Genomic DNA, 17,723 nt, shown 5'->3' with positions numbered 1-17,723 from the left:
ATGCGATTACTCAAAACGCTTCGGTTATTTTTTTTTTCGTTTTTGAGTGATTTAATAAAAAACTTTATAAAATAAAACTACTTTGTTTTTTAACACTTTTTATTGGTACTTTTCTCCTATAAAAAGAAAATTAAAGTTCCAATAAAAAGTAGTTTTATTTTTTAAGTTTAAAAATGTGCCACAAATTATCTGCGAAAAAAATTCGAGAAATTTAATAATTATTATTTTGAGTCACGATATTTTGAGTGTGTCAAAATTTTTGTTTACAAATGCAGAATTTAACAAGAAATAGAGGTTATTGTTAAGATTTTAAAAGTAAAAATAATAATAATAATAAAAAGTAATAATCGAAAATAAAATAAAAACAGCGAAAAATTAATGATAAAATTGCATTTTGCATTTGAAACTTTTATTAATATGAATTGGAAAAACTATTAAATATTCAATACTTATAACGAAGCTTGAATTGTGTCACAAACATTTACAGTACAAAAAAATAAACGTGAAAAAATATTTTTCCGCTAGGAATCGAACTTGTGTCCAAATACACGATAGTCAAACGTGCTAACCACTACCCTGCGAAAGCGGACAAAAAAGGAGTACAATTTAATAGATACATGATATTGTTCAATATCGGGGTAAATTTATTTGTTATTTCATACGAAATTATTAGAAATATTAATCGATTTTTTTTTTCAAGAAACAGATAACGACAATTCTATTTTAAACGTGAATATACGTAGGAAGTTAATTAAAATATTTGGTTCCCAAATTTTTGAAGTTCTGTAAGAATCGTTTGGTATTGGATTTTTCTATTGTATAATTGTTTCGCGATCTCAAAAATGAACTTTTATTTAGATTCAAATATTTGTCACCCTTTGATAGTGGAAGTTTACACACGTGTATCATTCACCAATTCTATCCGTTACTGACATTACTCAAATTCTTGTGAGTTCTATATTTATGAACCAATTTAGAAACTTTGTTCTTGAATCACTAAAACTTCACTAGAGACATCTATACGTGAGATGAAAATAAGCTTTTTATAGAGCAGAAACTTTTACATTAGTATGTGAGGTCCGAATCCTGGATTACAATCACATACATGAGAAACCCCAGAAAATATCATTTTTATTATTTTAGCTTATAATTTCACCAGTTACCAATTGGCGTAAATTCCAGATTTGTGAACAAGTATTTGGACACACTCAAATTAATTTTATTTTCAAACGACTTTAATGATTATTCTCTGAATTATTTTACGGTAATTTGTATTATTTTATTTATATTTTAAATTCACCGCTATGGACAATTCAGTCCAGCAAGGGGCACTTGGAACGGCGTGTACGCAAACCGCAACGATTTACAAACATTGATGTAGTGCGTAAAAAAGTGGACCGAAACGTGCGAACGGAACATTCCTGACTTTCTTTTAATATGCGGAAGAGTGGCTCAGTGGATTGTGTATTGATTTCTGGGAATGCGGTGCGGGAATCGAGGCTCTAATCCCGATGCATTTTTAAAAAAAATATTTATTGATACATTTTAATATGCATACATTGTGTTACGAAATTTAATGCACCGAATTAGTCATTTTTGCGAATCTATATAAGTACTCATGTAAATTGACAACATTTTGAGTGTGTCCAAATACTTGTTCACAAATCTGAATTATCTCCGATTATAGGAGTAATTTTTCATATTATTTTTTGACATCTCATCAAAGATGATGAATTTTTGACTTCCATATTCTTCACCATCTTTGATGACATGTCAAAAAATAATATGACAAATGTAAATCGTCGTTAGTTTAAAATCTTAAATCTTCTAAAATCATGTATTGATCGAATACGCGCGTATTTTTATCGAAATAAAAATGTGAATATTCGTTTTCTAAATATTAAATCTCCTTAAGGGCGTACGCTTAAATATACAATTTAGTAAGCGACCGGCTACGCGAAAAGCCAAACGTGTTGGCTGCGCACATTTAAAAAAAATATATTTTTCATATTTTTTTAACTCCATACCCTAAGACAACTCATTCTTTACGAAACCATATACTTATTTATTTCGAAGAAAAACTATTTTTTTCAATACGAAAACGGTGTATTAAGAAAAAAAATTAACTACGTTAAATGTTACCTGGGTTTAAAGAAAATAAAGTTACGGGCTACTAATCGATTATCCCACCTTAAGAAATTCACCGATTGTTTTCCCTGTGGCAGGAATAAACATTTTTCTGCCACAATGGCAAAGCCATCTGTTGAACGTAACGGCAACACACGCAATAATAAACCTTGCCCATGACGGACAACGTGCTTCTTAACAGGTACTGTCGTTAAGCATTTTCAACGTTTTCGATTGCATTGTTCATTCATACATTTTTAATATTTTAATTGCTTCACAGCAGTTGCAAAATGAAACATATTAGAAATATGTGCTTTCTATTTTCTTTATTTTTCATTCAACCAGACTGAGTCACGAAAACGCATACCGGGTACAGTACGGCTGTCCAAACTCAAAACACAGTAAGGGACATTTTTTTGTAGTACGTTTTTTTTGCATTTTTGGACTAAGTAGATGCTACTCAGTCCAAAAATGCAAAAAAAACGTACCATAAAAAAATGTCCCGTACTGTGTTTTAAGTTTGGACAGCCGAGTTAGTCAAATAATAATTTCTAGAAATCTATACACTTATAATGACTTTAATATTACGAAGGAATTCTAAGAGGTTTTTTTTTTATATACGGCTTGATTATACAGAATCAACGGTGACGCGTAACAATGAAATTTGTATGTGCTGAATGAAAACAAACGCGAATTACCGTTATCATGCCTCATTTGCAAAACATCTCCAGGTGACATGACGCGGACATGATCGCAACCCACGCTGCCATCGCTAATTCTCCCAGTTTACAAACAACCATGACAACGGCTAAGCGCCCTCACACACGACGAGTAAAGTGCCCAGTCAACATTTCCGTGAACGACGCGACAAATTAATCGTCACATGAGTATTGAAGTGACTGACGTCCACATTTTAACATTGGCGAAAAATTATGTGAACTTAGATTAAAGGCAACAACTAGAACTTGATTAAATCAACACCAGAGATAAAGATAGATGTCTCTGGTGTTCTCCAATATTTTATCTATGACGCCGAAACAGCTGTCAAATTGTGCGCGTTTCGTGTAGATTTTTCTTCTTCGAATGTCCTTATTACTACTACATGTCGTGTGTGGCTCGACACACACGACATGTAGTATGACTCGACAGTATGTGGCAGTATAGTATGTGGCTCGACATCGTATTTATTACACCACCTCCTAGTCGAGTTTGGCTCGACGTTACATGTCGCTAATGCTAAAAAAATTCAAACAAAAAAATATACACTTCTTGAAATTCGGAAATTATATTTATGCTTAAATCACCTTTCCTTCATGTGTTAACGATCAAGATAACACTGTGTTTATATGATGCAGTGCCCTATGCACCATTGGGGTGCGGATAAGGGTTTGAATTAAAATAAGTAAATCGAAGAGATTTCTCGTATGTTACTTCTCCGGCGGCTTCTATGGTGGAAAAAACGTTTTTTTTAGCAACATAAACCATTGTGAAATGTATGCAAGATTCTTTCCGAAACATTTTACCTACCAGGAGACGACTGAATATTTCGTTTTTCAATTTATGATTAAACTTATTTATTATTAAACACTCTAAATATTATAATATAACGAACTAAAATAACTTTTAATTTGTATCCTAAAAAATAAAATAACTTTTACTCGAATTTTAAAAAATTAAAAATATTCACATGTCTATTTGACGTTCCGCAATCACGATTCATTGAAAATTGTCGTGACCATTCTCACACTGCGACCACCATTATTAATCGGCAAAAATCAAAATTTACACAGCGACATTCTTACTCTGACCCACTAAACTGTTAACGCGAAACCAACAAAGGTCCCAGAAATGTGCGAAAAAACTCACTGCGACCGAAATAATGGAATAATAAACATATCGTCGTCATTACCGATCCAGCCTCTTGACCTATATTTATACATCAGTCGGAACAAAGCGTTCGATAAAACGGTAAAACAACATTAGAAAGTGAATCCGTAAAGGAAAAATAATCGTAAAAACAGAGTCATCATCTGTACCTACCGCATTTCAAGGAGATGTGTTGGGATGGTTTTCGCTTGCATCACGGTGAACTGTGTATCTCGTGTTTTCATTTTCTATTTGCGTATCGTAGAACGGGGCTACTTGAACTTTGATGTGTTACTTGAGCCCAGTACAAAAAAATATTTAGATCGTGGTATCGATCGAAGTATCGTGACAATAAGTGTCACGGAAAGTACCTGTCAGGGAAACAATGAATCATGTCGATACGTTCATTATTGTAGACCAAATACAGATTTTTTTTGTACTGGGCTCAACACATCAAAGTTCTAGCAGCCCCGTTCTACCGTACACGATTTCAGTGATTTCTTAAGGCCCAGTATTCGTTAAGTCCAAACTTAATTTTCTCTAAATCCAGGTAACATTTTACATAATTGTAAGAACACCGTTTTTGCATAAAAAAAAATACGTTTTTTCAATCATTTCAAGGTGAAATGCTTTCTTGTTGACTTGAGAAAGTCAACAAGAAAGCATTTCACCTTGAAATCTCTCACTTTCCATCGACCCAATAGGACACTGTCAACCGAATGCATTGATAAAATAATTAGATAACTTTATATGCCTATAAGAATGTTCATTAGTAAGATATGTCGCTGCACCCTAATGTGGGGGAGTCTGGATGGTTCCATTATCCTCACACGCGCACACCATTGTCTTCGTTACCTTCTCCACCTAACGACATCTTCGATATTTCTCTTATCCTGGTATTCTTTACACTATCCTTATTCTTTGGCAGGCGCCCTGCCGTAGTTGGGTACACGCTAGAATGAGAAATTGGCGTTGCGGGTTCGATTGCAAAATAAATTTACGATGAACGATCTATTTTCAATTGGTCTGGGTGTTTGTGATGTATTTTTCACATTTACCTTCCCTATCCTTACTACTGTACCTGTAGACAAGCCCCTAAAACTAAAGTATTCTTTGAATAGAAAACAAACAAAAGAAAAACGTCAAAACTAAATTTCATGAAACATTTTGCTCGAAATAGTTATTTAACTTCATTGTTTAAAATCCGCCATGTCGTAAATTTTCGGGGTCAAAATGAAATCAACATTACAAAAACAAATATATATATATATTATAGTATTTGAACTAGTTAAATAATGATTGCACACACACATTCCGCGAAAGTGGTTGTGAAATTGAGGAATTCCACCAAACAATCCGATATTGGCATTGACCGCAAAGTGACGAAAATCTCCACTATTGGCGGATGGCATTAATTAAACACAAAGCTCGCGTTTAAACGGAATTAGATGTTTACTAACAGAGAAAAATGTGTTATTTGTTTTTACACGTGATGCAAACGGTTTTAGAAATGTGTCGAACTAATATTTATTATTTTTGTATTCATAAATAACGAGAATAAATACAGCACCGTATCTAGTTCTCGGAATGAGAAACGACAAAACGAGAAATCATGTTGATAACGATGTATCTTCTATTATTTATTGAATCGCCATTAACTTTGTGAAATGACATGTTAATTTTTTTAATGTAGACTATTTTAACTACAAGCATAACACAAAGTCAGCGGGAGAAACTGAGGTAATTATCTAAAGATTTTTATCCTTAAATGTATCATGGAATCATCTGATTTAAAAATAAATATACAATATAACGCGATGGAAATAAAATAAGCAACAACTGTATATTTTTTATAGATTGAAGCACGGCGCTTTTTTAAATCTAAACGGCGAGCTTTTAGCAACGCATCCGAAACTCGAAAAAAACAAGACCATTTTCATATTTTATACAATATGTATTTATTTGTTTGCGTCTTTCATATGTTTATTTATTTAAATGTGAATGTTACACGTGTGTAAAGTGATCACTTAAGCCAACTTATGACGGTCGCCAGCCCCGTAAATGCCCAGACTTCCATATTCTTCTTCATCTTTGATGAGATGTCAAAAAATAATATTTAAATGTGCGTATATAGATACTCATACATTACATATCTTTAATTTTACTGTGTAAGTGTACTACATATTATCACTTTTAATCATTTAAGCTACGTTTTTATTTTTTTTTCCATTGTATTTTAAATATAGGACTCTTTGGCTTAGAATAAATGTAAATAAATGAAAACCGTTGAATTTCAGTGATTCAGTAAAATTTTGAATTGATAATAAAATACTTAACAAACACTAGTGACTATAACAAACGGAATAGTGTCGGAAGTGTCTGAAAAAAAAACATAAAATGAATAAAGTACTGTGTTTAGTGATTGCAGTTTTATGGAGATGTGAACTGTCTTCCCAATATTTTACGGACAGCAAAACAACAACAGTAAGTATCTACATTCTTTAAATTAACACAAGGGATTGTTATAAGGGTGTAAATGTTTTAATTTAATTATTTATTGAACGGCCAAAGCCTTTAACATAATACATATCGCTCTCTCCTTTCAAGAACGTCATACATCGAAAATTGTCAATTTTCAGGTGTGCATTTTTTCGGAATGCCCTGAAAATGTACTATATCCCAGAAAAAGCGGCATATTTTTAACTTAATATTTACCCGCTACATGGCAGAAAGTGTTGGTTTTGGATTTTGAAGAAAAGGTAATGTTTAAGCATTTTAAAAATATAAAAAATATATTTCAAATGGAGAAAAAACAGTTAGTTTGTACCTAAAAAGATCTATTGCACAGTAAAAAGTTCAACAAGTGGCTTGATATTTATTTTTAATACATTTTATTATATCTTTAAACTTTGAAAACGATCTCGTGAAAAATCAAGTTTTTTGATATATGACGTTGTTGAAAGGAGTGAGCGATATGTGTATGTGTGTTACTTACAATTTCAACAGGCAGCACTGAAATTTATGTGTGAAAATTCCGAGCATTTCTTTTAATCGAAGTATTATTTTAACTATGTTAATGAATGGCTTGATACGGGTTGTTCCCAGTAAGATATTTATATACATTTTTTTTAAACTAGAAAATAAATAAATAATAAAAACTTTCGAGAATTAAACCGGTTGTCAATTACGGCTGGGTAATAAACGTTCTAACCAATGGTGCTTAGGGTACTGAATAGGAACGGCATATTGTTAACAAAAAAAATGGTTTATATAACCACTCTGAGGTTATATAAATAAATTAATTAATTACCCCCCACAAATCCGTAAACCGGGACTACGGAGGCAAATAAATTGTGAATATATTACAGCGTATAAATTGATCACTTAAACCAGTCAACAATCCATCTCAAACCTAATAAATGCCTAAATTTTCATATTCCAAAATCAAGCGAGTGTTTTTGCCTATAATTTTCACTCATGAATTTCATGAAATTATAGTTACTTTAAACATAAAGAGTAAATCCACTCACGGCTATGAAACTTAAAAAGTTGAAGTCTGAGTAGGGTCATGATAAGCGGTGTTGCATAAGCCGTAGCTAGATTTCAGAGACACTTGGACGTTAGGTAATTCAAAAAAAATCCAGAATCAATAACATTTTCTTTTCATTTCATCTGCATCGGTATCAGTAAAAAAGATGAAAGTGATATAAAAATATATTATCATAACTGCATGTAAACCAGGTCTAGGTGACACTAAACAGGTTAGGTGACACTCATCACATGATCAATCCAAATCGATTATAGATGCATACCTTACAAATAAATCAAATACAGGGTGGCGCAAATTAATCACCTTATCAGAAGATGTTATCGTTTTTGCAAATGGCGTCGTACGCCAATCATATTTCGCTCACTCCTTTCAAGAACGTCATAAATCAAAAACCGTCAATTTTCAGTTGTGCATGTTTTCGGAATGCCCAGAAAATGTTCTATATCCCAGCAAAAGAGGCATATTTTTAGCTTAATATTTAGCCGCTACAGGGCAAAAAGTGTTGTTTTTGCATTTTGAAGAAAAGGTATTGTTGAATTATTTTTTTAAACATACTAAATATTTTTCAAATGGAGAAAAAACCTTCAGGTTCTACCTTAAAAGATCTGGTGCACAGTAAAAAGTTTAAAAAGTGGCTTGATATTTATTTTGAATACATCGTATTATATTTTTAAACATTAAAAACGTTCTCCTGAAAAATGAAGTTTTTTGATTTATGACGTTCTTGAAAGGAGTGAGCGATTTGACATTTCCCTCACTCCTTTCAACAACGTCATGTATAAGAGATCATTTTTAATATATTTTATTTATTTGGGATATTCAAAAAAAGTAATTAAAACATACATTTTCTTCAAAATGCAAAAACAACACTTTCTGCCCTGTAGCGGGTAAATATTAAGTTTAAAATATGCCGCTTTTGCTGGGATATAGTACATTTTCTGGGCAATCCGAAAACATGCACAACTGAAAATTGACGATTTTTGATTCATGACGTTCTTGAAAGGAGTGAGCGAATTGTCACAAAATTGGTTTTTATGTGTTTTTTTTTAAACAATAAAATACAACTCAAGTATCAGTGTTTGATTTAACATTTGATATATAAATTAAAATTATAAACAACATTTTGAGTGTGTCCAAATACTTGTTCACAAAATCTGGATTATCTCCAATTACAGGAGTTATTTTCATATTATTTTTTTGACATCTCATCAAAGATGAAGAAGAATATGGAAGTCTGGGCATTTACGGGGCTTACGACCGTCATAGGCTGGTTTAAGTGATCAATTTACACACGTGTAACATTCACCAATTCTACCCATTATTGACAACCAATATGGTTGTCAATAATGGGTAGAATTGGTGAATGTTACACGTGTGTAAAGTGATCACTTAAACCAGCCTATGACGGTCGTAAGCCCCGTAAATGCCCAGACTTCCATATTCTTCTTCATCTTTGATGAGATGTCAAAAAAATAATATAAAATTATAAAAGTAAAAAAAAAGGAAAAAGAAAGTCACTCCACAGATACAGTTTTATCCGCAGAAACTCACTCTCGGACATGTAAAATGAAACATGTTTTTAGCTAGATGAAACAAAAATCCACTTGATGATCAAAAAACCTTGTACATAATAAGCAAGGTACAAATAAATACAATTACTGAAGACGTTTTACAAAAAAAAACATTTCAGGAATTGAACTGTGTACATAATAAGTAAGGTAAATAATAAATAACTCCCAACTAAAAACAACAACAAAATGTCCCAAGAAAAAATATAAGTGGAAAACTGACTTGTACCCGTACAATGTAGAATAAAACAGAAATTATACTAAGATTGTCTATCAGTTGGAGATACGATCTCTTTAATTGGACTTGAATGCATACATACATGGAATTAGCGAATCAAACAGGTTATTACTATTAATTACATCACGGTGAGATGATTACCATAATATTGTTGTGTATAAGAAGGTTATATAATTATACAGTGTCCCCATTGTTGAGTAAGGGAGTCCTTATGACCTACATATATAAACTTTATTGCAAGGGTGGCAAACTCGCGGCCCGCGGTCATGTATGACGAATATTTTTTTTTAATATCGGGTCCTTTAGAATATATTTTAAATCATATTTAAGTTATTAAAACCAATCAAGTTTCTGTAATTACATGAAATGCTTACATTCTGGTGAAACTCGCACTGAGTGGCCATGGATAAATTGGTTATATTTAAAATAAAATAGGTAATATTGATTGATTAATGTGTCGTAATTAAAAATTTTAATTGTTAAAATTGATAAAAATGTTTATTACTACACAGATACATTTTTTGTTGATTCAATGTGTTTTTTCTTCACACATTTGGTCGAAGTAATACTGTATTTCTCTTTCACAATTACCCTGATTGTTCTCTCTGATTACCTCTTCATTGAAATTATTTATAATAGATACTTAAATTCTAATACTTAAGTTCAAAAAAATCGATAAGCATGGAATTCGTTGTTATTTTTTTTAAGGTATTATTATCTGTATGCGGCCCTTAGGAATGTTTTAGGTCACGATGCGACCCGGGGTGCAATTCGGGTTGGCCAGGCCTGCTCTATAGTATCTAACATAATGAATTCGAGGACACCCCACTCGAAACTTATTCTTCTTACTCCTGGCTCTATCCTAACTTATCGTCTTTGTAGACTGTTGAGATCAGCTCTCCTCGTCCTCAGATTGCAGGTCCTTCTATAATTGACAACGTCACCTAGGCCATGCCTTCGACTCAAGTTATCGTTCTGTAGCATCTGAAAATTTGTTTCGATTTCAAATTTTGCTTAAATTATTTATTAAAAAAACAGATCCAAGTAGCTTCCTTCTTTTAAAATTTACAACCCTTTTTTATATTACCCTGACTAGTCTCAGAAACGCAGTACTGATCACCTTGCCTTCGTGTAAGTAACGATCAAGATAACAATGCGTCAGTGTGATGCAGTGCCTTATGCACCATTGGGTGCGGATAAGGGTAAGAAGAAGAAGAATAACATATTCACTTATTCCATGTATGTGTGCATTCAAGTCCAATAAATAAGGCGAATTCAATTTTTTTTGTTCGGGGTGATGCGAACGCCCTGACAAGGAGGCAACCCTTAATCTACACTAAAAAATTAAGTCTGTCATAAAAATTATTCGTGGGCCAAGTAAAATATTTTTTTTATTTGACTTTCAACTGCCGGGAATCGGACTCGCAATTCTAGCTTCACAGTCGAGTATCTAGCCAACAGCGCCATGGTGCCCGTTACTAATTGAAAAATGAATTTAAAAGATCTTATAATCTCAGAGAATTACTAAAAACGCAGCATAAAAGATATATATATATATATATATATATATATATATATATATATATATATATATATATATATATATATATATATATATATATATATATATATATGTATATATATTTATATATATATATATATATATATATATATATATATATATATATATATATATATATATATATATATATATATGTATATATATATATATATATATATATATATATATATATATATATATATATATATATATATATATATATTTATATATATATATATATAATGTAAATTAAGTGTATATAATACTTTGCATTAGTTGTAATACAAGCTAACTAAAGAAATAAAAAATAAAAATTCCTGAAGAACGACGATAGTTTTTAACGTGACCTTTCGCATTATAAAATCACCTAGTAATAATATTAGTAATATCCTCATTAACAGTTCGTTGATATATTATACTTCAAGTTCAAAGTCAGGTGAGGTTCAAAAACTCAATAAACCTGATCATTTTTATGTATTTCTTGCAATCTTCAAACTTGTTCGTTCGTTTATTTATTAATTTGGCGTTTAATTTGTAGAACTCCATTTTAATTTATGTATTAATTTTAAATCACAATTGTCACAATATAATTTTTTATGTGTTTTTTGTTAATAAAATACAACTTAGTAGACTCAAAAAATCTGTGTTTGATTTAAAATTAATACATAAATTGTTCGTTCGTGTTGTAAACGTAATAAAGAGGAATTTCATCGGAAAACATATAAAAACGTTAACAGTTTTTCTTAGAAAATTGCCAAAAAAAGACGTCACCACTCCCTCCCTCAGTGCTACGCTATATTTTTTTATTGTAATATTAGAATGATGAATGTCGCAAATATGGAAATGTTACGCGTCGAGGGCTACCCTAGGGTTACCACACTCTCAGTCTTCTTCTTCCTGGTTCCATCCCAACTTATCGTCTTTTTAGACTGTTAGGGTCAGCTCTCCTCGTCCTCAGATTGTAGGTTCTTCTATCATATACAACGTCATCTTGATCAGTGCTCTGCAAACCTTTTCTCACCTAAAATTACACACTAAAATTCTTCCTACACACTAAAATTCTTCCTAGTATTCCGCGGCACACCAAAAGCTAAAGTATATAGACCATTGAAAAATTATTTAATTGTAGTAATTATTACCCGCCTTCGTAGTGTAATGGTCAGCACGCTCACATAATCTCAAATAAATATAAATGATATTTTCAGTCTAATATTTATTCAATACTACCCAGGCCTGGTACCCGCAGCGGAGGGCTAATCACCTTTCCTTCACGTGTTAACCATCAAGATAACACTGCGTTTATATGATACAGTGCCCTAAGCACCATTGCGGTGCGGATAAGGGTTGAGTGAGAGAGAATTATTATATCCTACATTTTGAAAAACAGACAATATTATGAAGAGTAATTTGTCATCGTGTATTAAATACATAATGAAAAATTGTAAAATGTCATATACATTACATTGATTTTGATCGTGGCACACCTGTATCCGGATCTGATCTAGATCATGCCTTCAAATCATGTTATCTTTCTGTAGCATCCATTAATTTTTTGATCTCCTTCTAGATGTCTTTCGAGAAGATCCAAGGCAATCGCCTGGTTTACAATATGTTCAGGTTCTCTACGTCCTACCACTCTCTCAGTTCTACGCTATATTTCTCCTTGTACAATGATCTGGTTGTCCCACAGATGGAGATGCTGCGCGCCGAGGGCTACCCGGCCGAGGAGCACGTGGCGCGCACGGCGGACGGGTACCTGCTGCGCGTGCACCGCATCCCGCCTACGCGCGCGCGCCCGCCCGTGCTCGTGCTTCACGGCATGGGCGGCAGGTCGGACGACTTCCTTATCATGGGCCGCGGCCGCAGCCTTGGTAAGGCGATATAACCTCAACTCCAGCGGGTTAACTGAACGACGCCTAGGATCGGCGAGCGTTGTAGAAGCGGATCATAGGAACACGACGCTCGGCGATAAGCAAGACGAATGAGTTGACTAGAGACCGCACTTTGTGAACCAGACACACTGAAATGCGATCTAAAAACCGCATTATGCGGAACAGATGTTCTAATTTTTTTAAGCCAATCCCTCCTAGGAGATATTTTTGTCAGTTACCCGTTTTCGACAATAATAATAAATGTCTTCCCCTTTTGTCTCAATCCTGTGGATTGGTCTGCAGCAACAGATGACATCTCCTTCCCAACTCCGGTTTATTTTGCGAAACAATAAATGTAGTTGCTTCCAAAAACTTTTTACTTTTCATTCACAAGTCCAAATTTTGGGTTCTGATTTTCCGGAACTGGTTCACTTAAAGACTTTGTACATATCAATATAGATGATGAAGTGCTCGACTTCCATATTCTTCTTCGCCCATGTTGGATTTATTTCTTTATCATTCACCCTTTAAAATCTTTGCCATTGTGAAAGTTTATTTTTTCTTTCGAAATTTTGGGGTGCTTTTTTTTCATCTCGATCCAAGAACGTCTATTGCCCAAAATCATATAAAATCGTTCCGGAAAACACCTTTAGCGAAGAAAGAGATTTTAAAAAGAGATTCCCAAGCAACTTCTTAGTTTTAAGATAAACCAGCGATATGCTGTAACCCTCATACCATGAATGAAGTCCATCGGACGATACTTTCGCTTTTGTTATTATCTCCACCAAAAAGTAAACGACTCGTACTAGATATGTAGCTAAATAGAATATATGTATTTACAACATTTTGAGTGTGTTCAAATACTTTTGACACACTCAAAACGTTGTAAATAAATTATCTAGTCAAATTATAAGCTTAAATAATAAAAATGAAAATGATATTTGCTAGCCTGTCTCACGTGTGTGATTATAATCCAGGATTCGGACCTCATATACTAATAAAAGACTTACTGCTCAATAAAAAGCTTCTTTTCATTTCATTAATAGATGTCTCTAGTGAAGTTCTAGTGATTCAAGAATAATGTTTCAAAATTGGTTCATATGCATAGAACTTCCAAGAATTTGAGTAGTGTGGTTGTCAATAATGGGTAAAATTGGTGAATGTTACACGTGTGTAAAGTTATCACTTAAACCAGCCTATGACGGTCCTCAGCCCCGTAAATGCCCAGACTTTCATATTCTTCTTCATCTTTGATGAGATGTCAAAAATAATAGGAAGAAGATGTGTAGCTTTAGAAGGCACTGGCGGAAGTTGTTTGCAAATTGGTTGATACACAAAATTTGTGAATGTATGATACGAAATAAGGATTTTATGATTGCAGGGTATCTCCTCGCAGACGCCGGATATGACGTGTTCTTGGGGAACATGAGATTCAACTTGTATGCATCGCACGAGAACAAATCAAAAAGCGACCCATCGTATTGGGATTTCAGGTGTGTATGTAATCACTCAGGAGGAATATCGGACGTTGCATCTTCTACATATAAAAGGATTTTAAGATCCCTTTTCCGTTTATAAGGGAGCGCATCCGCGGAGGCGTTTGACAAGCGATAAGATGCTACCCAAATACCGAAGAGTATTTAACTCGTACGGTATGAGCGAGCTGCGCCCGTGAGAAGTGCGAAGATGACGCTCGCGTCGCGGCGAAAGCGCGAACGTGGTACGTATAGGTAGCTCGCGACTCGAAACGAAAATGAGCGAGTGTTTTTGCCTAGAATTTTCACTCATGAATTACAAGATATTATAGTAACTTTAAACATAAAGAGTAAATCCACTCACGAGTAGGCAAAGGCAATGAAACTTAAAAAGTTGAAGCCTGAGTAGGGTCATGATAAGCGGTGTTGCATACGCCGTAGCTGGATTTCAGAGTCACTTGGACGTTAGGTAATTCAAAAAAAATCCATTTACACAAATCCGAAATATCAATAATTCAAATTATCATTTACATTCACATATCCAAATGAAGATTTTAGTAAATTGGCAAGGTATTAATGTAATTGCATTTTTTACTTAAAACACCGTATTTGTATTGCGAAAGTTAGTTTTTCTTCGAATAAATAATATGGTTTTAAAAGAAAAGATTTATTGAAAGGTAAAAATAAGAAAAATTTAAGAGTTAAAAAAATACATGAAAAATATTTATTTGCAAGATTCCAGCTTATATTTTTTTATGTGCGCAAACAACACGTGCGGCTTCTCGCGCAGCCGGTGGCGTACTGACATTGCTTGAGATTACACCCTTAACGCTGAAATGCATAACAGAAAGGTACGATCTGTAAACTCACGTTTGTTTGGTGGGTTTGATAATAATTATGATGATGAAGGTACCGTCAGCATGTTGAAAAAACTCGTTAAAAAAAGAGAAATATTAGTGTTTTTATTATTTACAAAAATACACGGGACCACATCCCGGCACTATTATTATCGCACCAATCACAACATCACAGATCACATCGCGGAATCTGGCACCAGACAGACCGATGTTCGATTCCCGCCCATCGCTTGCTCACCCATCCATCATGACAAGTGTTTCCGCTTTTCCATTTGCAGGAAATGAATCAGACCAACACGCTCCGCGACACTATCCACGCGACCACAACCCATATACTGTTAAAATTCCTCTTTCAGTGTGGACGAGCACGGTCAGCTGGACTTGCCCGCCATGATGGAGCTGGCGATGCGCGTGTCCGGCGCGCGCGCGCTGCACTACGTGGGCTACTCCATGGGCACGACGTGCTACATGATCATGTGCGCGACCAGGCCCGACCTGGCGGCGCGCGTGCTCTCCTTCGTCGCGCTGGCTCCGGCCGTGTACCTGTCCAACCTGCGCCCGCTGGCGGACTTCGTCACGAGGATCAACCTCCCGGTAAATCCCTCCTTGCATAGTTAGGCCTCCTCGCCCGAGAAGACCGAGAAGAAAGCGCACCAATACGGCGGCTCCACTTTCCCGCCTTCAGACTCAGCCGATATATGTATGGAAGTGAAACGTGGAGTTGGCAAAAGAAGAATGAAAGTAAACTGAATGCAGTCGAAATGCGATCTTTCAGAAAAATGTGCGACAAAACGATGTATGATAGATGTGCGAATGGTGAAATAAGGAAGGAATGCAAAGCTGAGATAAGCTTTATCGATAAAATTAAGAAAGGTGTGTTGAGATGGTTTGGACATGTTGAACGAATGAGTGAGGAACGAACGGTAAAACAAATTTATGAGGCGAATGTAAGTGGAAAAAAAAGCAGAGGAAGACCGAGAAAAACATGGCACGATCAGGTATGCCAAATACTTGAAAGTGGTCAGGTTAGGAGTCGTAACAATCGGCGGGTATGTATGAGGAGATGCATGAACGTGGAAGAGGCGAAGAATGTTTGCAAAGACAGAGTGGTGTGGCGTTCTATCCTCTCTGCCTACCCCTGCTGGTGTGATGGTTAGTTAGTTAGTTAGTTTTAGACTCAGCCGATTGACAACGTTTTTCATTAATACATTTTTTAAATTTTCTCTCATTATCATTTTCATATCATAATCCATAACTGTTTAAGCACCCTTGAGGTAGTTTTTTACGAAAATGGCGCTATATAAATCATGCAAAATTATTATTATTATTATTATTAGGCAATCAAATTGTATTATTTTTTGACATCTCATCAAAGATGAAGAAGAATATGGAAGTCTGGGCATTTACGGGGCTGACGACCGTCATAGGCTGGTTTAAGTGATCACTTCACACACGTGTAACATTCACCAATTCTACCCATTATTGACAACCACACTACTCAAATTCTTAGGAGTTCTATTTATATGAACCAATTAAGAAACCTTGTTCTTGAATCACTAGAACTTCACTAGAGACATCTATTGGTGGATTATATTTATTATGGCAGTATTGTAATTTTTCCTGTTCGCAGGAAATGCTGAAGGAGCAGAAGATCACCCAAATCGGGCTGGGCCGCTACCAGAGCTACTTCGCGCACAACTTCTGCAACCCTCGAGTGCCTAGCGAGGACATCTGCTTCACCATCGCCTTCTTCATTATCGGAGACGACTACGACCAAGTGGAGTGGGTGAGGTCTACATCTAACTACTAACTTCTTACTTCACGACTAACCGAGAGCGGGAGAGTTAATAAAAAATAATAATAACACCCCAATGGTGCATAAAATTAAAATATTTATTTTACTTGTCATATAAGAATATGGAAGTCTGGGCATTTACGGTGCCATTATTGACAACGACACTTCTCAAATTCTTGGAAGTTCTATATATATGAACCATTTTTGAAACATTATTCTTGAATCACTTGAACATCACTAGAAGTGTTCACCACAATGTTGTATCTAATTTCTTTCGTTTCAGTTATCACGGTAAGGAGTTGATTCTGGCTACACTGTTCATCTTATGGCAAAGTATTTAAGTGAATGTCCTGTGTTTTTCAGAAACTGGCGTCTACTGTAATCGCAAAGCTGCAGCCGGTCGGGTTCAAGCAATTACTGCATTACTATCAACTCGTGCTTGCAGGTACTAATAATGGGAATTAATTTAATAATTTAATTTGACATAAGACTGACCCTCATCTAGACTAGATTGAGATATGCCACAACCATAAAAAACCTCTTGTCGAATCTTCAACATAAAAGAAAATAAATAAAAAAAACTTACGTTTTGAGTGTGTCCAAATACTTATTCACAGATCCGGATTATCTCTTGACATCTCAACATAGATGAAGAAGAATACGGAAGTCAGGGCATTTACAGGGCTCACGATCATCATCGGCTGGTAACAGTCACCAACTCTACCAATTATTCAAGAATTTGAATAATGTGGTTGTCAATCATGGGTAGAATTGGTGAATGTTACACGTGTGTAAAGTGATCAATTAAACCAGCC

At 34.5% G+C, this 17,723-nt stretch overlaps 2 protein-coding genes across 13 annotated transcripts in view; one reads left to right on the top strand and one right to left on the bottom strand.

Moving 5' to 3' along the window:
* LOC148313208 (uncharacterized) overlaps window positions 1-17,723 on the bottom strand; it is a gene marked incomplete at its 3' end in the record, with an annotated part of 109,302 nt that overhangs the window by 32,134 nt on the left and 59,445 nt on the right. The gene's annotated exons all lie outside the window — the stretch shown is intronic.
* The window catches only part of LOC148313211 (lipase 3-like), a 28,514-nt gene that overhangs the window by 255 nt on the left and 10,536 nt on the right, over window positions 1-17,723 (top strand). For 6 of the 12 annotated variants that reach the window (XM_088266880.1, XM_088266888.1, XM_088266872.1 and 3 more), the window contains exons 2-7: window positions 6,291-6,477; window positions 12,601-12,781; window positions 14,163-14,274; window positions 15,470-15,707; window positions 16,744-16,899; window positions 17,272-17,353. In XM_088266880.1, the coding sequence (XP_088123006.1) occupies window positions 6,391-6,477; window positions 12,601-12,781; window positions 14,163-14,274; window positions 15,470-15,707; window positions 16,744-16,899; window positions 17,272-17,353 (856 nt within the window). In that variant the 5' untranslated portion in view covers window positions 6,291-6,390. Of the gene's footprint in view, window positions 1-6,239; window positions 6,478-12,600; window positions 12,782-14,162; window positions 14,275-15,469; window positions 15,708-16,743; window positions 16,900-17,271; window positions 17,354-17,723 lie in introns of all 12 variants that reach the window. The other 6 variants (XM_088266898.1, XM_088266904.1, XM_088266897.1 and 3 more) reach the window with 2 other exon arrangements.

The sequence above is a fragment of the Brachycentrus maculatus genome, unplaced genomic scaffold (assembly GCF_059751285.1).
Source record: "Brachycentrus maculatus isolate JH-2025_06_01 unplaced genomic scaffold, ASM5975128v1 h1tg000017l, whole genome shotgun sequence".
Lineage (NCBI taxonomy): Eukaryota > Metazoa > Arthropoda > Insecta > Trichoptera > Brachycentridae > Brachycentrus > Brachycentrus maculatus.
This window is presented reverse-complemented; position numbering and strand designations above follow the sequence as displayed.